At 47.8% G+C, this 4,085-nt stretch overlaps 1 protein-coding gene across 1 annotated transcript in view; it reads left to right on the top strand.

Annotated features, from left to right (window-relative positions):
- DUSP1 (dual specificity phosphatase 1) overlaps positions 1-2,486 on the top strand; it is a 3,190-nt gene extending 704 nt beyond the window's left edge. Inside the window, exons 2-4 of the mRNA XM_010851293.1 lie at positions 249-417; positions 788-1,007; positions 1,433-2,486. Of these exons, the coding sequence (XP_010849595.1) occupies positions 249-417; positions 788-1,007; positions 1,433-1,803 (760 nt within the window). The 3' untranslated portion in view covers positions 1,804-2,486. The remainder of the gene's footprint in view (positions 1-248; positions 418-787; positions 1,008-1,432) is intronic.
- The last annotated feature ends 1,599 nt before the right edge of the window (positions 2,487-4,085 follow it).

Here is a 4,085-nt window from a genome sequence, read left to right as displayed (position 1 = left end):
TTTTGCTCAAAGGTACGCCTTCGGGGACGTTCAGGGGCGGGCCGCACGCCCTCCGCCGCCTGGTTCTCAGCCGGGGGGGCTGCTCCACCTGGAGCGCTTGGACGCCTGAGTCGCTTTGTGGGAACTTGTTGGCTTTGTTTAGCTCTAGGAACAAAGACTCGCCTGGGGCTCTCCGGGCTAAACTTCCAGCCCTGGTGGATGGGGAAGTTGTCTGAAGGCACCCTGTCTCGGCGGTACTAATGGAAAAAAATGTGTCTCTTTGTGTTCCCAGGAGGATATGAAGCTTTTTCTGCTTCCTACCCGGAGCTGTGCAGCAAACAGTCGACCCCCATGGGGCTCAGCCTTCCCCTGAGTACTAGTGTCCCTGACAGCGCTGAATCGGGGTGCAGTTCCTGCAGCACCCCGCTCTACGATCAGGTTAGTAGGGGGCTGTGCCGGAAGGGAGAAGGAACAGCTGGCAAAGGTGGCAGAGCTGCGCTAGTGAAAATATAGAAAGTGACGTGCAGCTTTATTTATAACAGGGGACACAGGGAGATTTCATTTATCCCATGGTTAAATGGTATGATGGAGCGGAGCCTCTAGTTGTGGGCAATACAGAAATTAGCTTGTTGGCCCTGCCTAGGCAAATGGGTTTAGACCCCTATTTATTTACACTCTTTTAACAACAGTGCTGTGAGGTTCACCCAATATTGAAACTAACTTGTCCAGCAGGGAGGTTTTGTGGATGTGGGCACCACCATTGACGTTGAACAAAGCTTGACAAGCGTTGGATGTTTCTGAATTTCAGGGTGGCCCAGTAGAGATCCTGCCCTTTCTGTACCTGGGCAGTGCCTATCATGCTTCCCGCAAGGACATGCTGGATGCCTTGGGCATCACTGCCTTGATCAACGTCTCTGCGAACTGTCCCAACCATTTCGAGGGTCACTACCAGTACAAGAGCATCCCCGTGGAGGACAACCACAAGGCGGACATCAGCTCCTGGTTCAATGAGGCAATTGACTTCATAGGTAAGTGGAGCAGATGCTTGGGACTTTGCCACACTCCTTCTGTTTTAGTGACTGAGACTAAACTCCATGGCAAGAACTTGAGCGACATAGTTTTAAGCTTTCCTCTAGACATTAAAATCAGTCTGGCATGGGCAGCATCCCTGCAAAGTACGGGTTCAATGTCCCACTTTATAAATTAGCAAACTGAATCTCAGGTTGAATTGATCTGTCCAATATCAATCTGCTTAGTGGCGATGCTTTGCCTGGGTTTAAATCCCCGGATGTTTAAATCCACTGTGCCCACATTGCCTTCACGGACAGTATGTCTGTGACATGAGGTGATATTGACTGTACTGGACAGGACACATGTGACATTTCTTAGACACCTGGGGTTGGTTGGAGTCACTCTCCTGGGCTGTCAAATAACCAGCTGCCCTGTTCTCCAGACTCCATCAAGAATGCTGGTGGAAGGGTGTTTGTGCACTGCCAGGCGGGCATTTCCCGATCGGCCACCATCTGCCTCGCTTACCTCATGAGGACTAATCGAGTCAAGCTGGATGAGGCCTTTGAGTTTGTGAAGCAGAGGAGAAGCATCATCTCCCCCAACTTCAGCTTCATGGGCCAGCTGCTGCAGTTTGAGTCGCAGGTCCTGGCCCCCCACTGCTCGGCAGAGGCAGGGAGCCCCGCCATGGCTGTGCTTGACTGCAGCACCTCCACCACCACCGTCTTCAACTTCCCGGTCTCCATTCCCGTCCACCCCACAAACAGTGCATTGAGCTACCTTCAGAGCCCTATCACGACCTCTCCCAGCTGCTGAAAAGCCACGGGAGGCAATCTTCACAACCCACCGGGATTCCAGGCTCCTGGAAAGTGGACATGCAATAACTCCAGGGAAGGGGGCTCGTGAGGGCTGGTCCTTATTTATTTAATTTCACCCAAGTTCCACTGGGTTCCTGAGCAGTTGTAATGATGACTTCACGCCAAGATGTTTGCTGAACTCAGCACATTCCGGGACCAACATACAGTGGGTACATCAAGTCCCTTGGACAGAAAGGGGCAGAAGAGAGAGGACTCAAGTGTGAGAGCCGATTTCTTTGTTCTTGTCCCTGTTTCCTGAAGACACTTTTCATGCTTGACATACCTACCAGTATTACCATTCCCGACAACACATACACATATGAGAATATACTTTGTTTTATTTATTTTTGTGTAGGCGGTTCACCTTCACAAATGTCAGTGTCTACTCCTAGAAGAACCAAATACCTCAATTTTTGTGTTTGAGTACTGTAATGTCCTGTAAATATATCCTAAGCAGGTTTGTTTTCAGCACTGGAAAGCACCAGTGTTGATTTTGTTTTGTTTTTTTTAAGTTGCCAACAGTTGTATGTTTGCTAATTATTTATGACCTGAAATAATATATATCTTCTTCTAAGAAGACATTTTGTTACATAAGGATGACTTTTTTATACAACAGAATAAATTATGGCATTTCTATTGAAATCTCGATGCTTTTCTTGGTCAGCCCCTCTGATTCCTTTCCTGTAACTGAAATGGGAAAACAAGGTCCTTCAGAATGTGTTTTGACATCTGATCCCATACTCCTTGGTGGCCCCTCAGTCCCATGAGATGGCTGATTTGCCAGGGTGGTAGACAATGTGATCAACTCTAGAACTAAGCTCTTGGTAATGAATTCAAGTGTCTGCCTATGTTTTTCCCAACATGTCACACAAGGGAACCCAAGTGTACCCAGAGCGAAAGCTAGGAATAAGTGGCCATTTGCTTGGTTGCTTTTTTCATTTAATACCTTCCCCCAGGTTAATCTTAAAAAGCCTCCTTCCCTCCTCTGATCTCTACTAAAGAGATAAAGATAGTTTCCCAGTACATTTGCCACGAGTGTGTTTCTACTGTGTGCAAGGTGGGCTGTGCTTACCTCAGAAAAGATCTGCAAAGGATAGAGACCCAGCGTAGCTAAGTAACACAAGTTGGGGCACTGGGCCCTATGTCTGTTTCCTAATTTTATGGCCTTTTTATTTTATCACTTGCTTCTCACACGCTCTTTTTCTTTTGAAAAGACCTTTAGTTGTGAAAGGAATACTGAGCACAGTAAGCCAATACAATGCAGATAAGTCACCTGGAGCTCCCACCCCAGCCTGACCCTTATTCTTCTGGAGTCCATTCCCTGGGCATCTCCGCACCTGTACCCAGCATTTTTGGTGGCAGCCTCCTTCAGGTCACTTGCTGCCCTGATTTCATAATTTTGTTGAAGAAGATAGATAATTAAATCTGGCTTGCTCTAGGGCAATATTCTGGATTTTCACTATCTTGCCAAGCAGCCCAAAACAGAGAAGGTGTAATTGACTACCAACCGGTAGCCCAGTCTTTAATGTTGAATTAAACAACAGGGAAGCTTCTGGATTGCTGGCCCCTTAGCCTCTGCATTCCTTTGTTTCTGGATAAAGTGCTGTAGGAAGCCAGAAAGCAAACAGCTTACGTTAGTTTTCCAGGGGTTCCCAGGGTAGTGGTCTTGGTCCAGCCCCATTGTTCAAGGCCTTGACCTTTCTCCACTGGTTCACCGTGCACCACTTGACTCCCAGGGGCTGAAAGATTCCTGTGTTCCCTGTTCTGAGAACTTACCCTGGGCCGGCAAGTTCATTTCCTTGACTGGGCTTCCGATTACAAGTGTGTTCACGCCTTTCAAAACAAACCATATCCAGTTTTGTTTTGTTTTGTTTTGTTTTGTTTTATCAAACCCTAGACATTTACTGTTGCAAATATCTCCCTTTGTGGAAACGTACCAGGGACTTCAAGTCCACGGCAGATGCCACGGCTGGCATCACTGTGGGCTTGGGCCATCACTTTCTGCTTGGCAGGCATCGGCTGAACCAGAATTAATCTCCAGTGTGATCCACACAGTGGAAAAATACAGTGGCTGCCTAAGGGAGCTGCCAGTGAAAACAATTCACTCACTTACCCCAGTGCAAGCTACTTAACCTCCCTCCAGCCAGGACAGCCAGCATTATAATAACCCCTCCTCTTTGTGTGTTCAATTCCTGGTCTTCAGGCCCTCCAGAAAATGTCACTTTGGGCCTGAGACTGCTT

This window comes from Bison bison, unplaced genomic scaffold, assembly GCF_000754665.1.
Source record: "Bison bison bison isolate TAMUID 2011002044 unplaced genomic scaffold, Bison_UMD1.0 scf7180017864301, whole genome shotgun sequence".
Taxonomy (NCBI): Eukaryota; Metazoa; Chordata; class Mammalia; order Artiodactyla; family Bovidae; genus Bison; species Bison bison.
The sequence above is the reverse complement of the archived record's forward strand: the minus strand, read 5'-3'. Positions and strand labels throughout refer to the sequence as shown.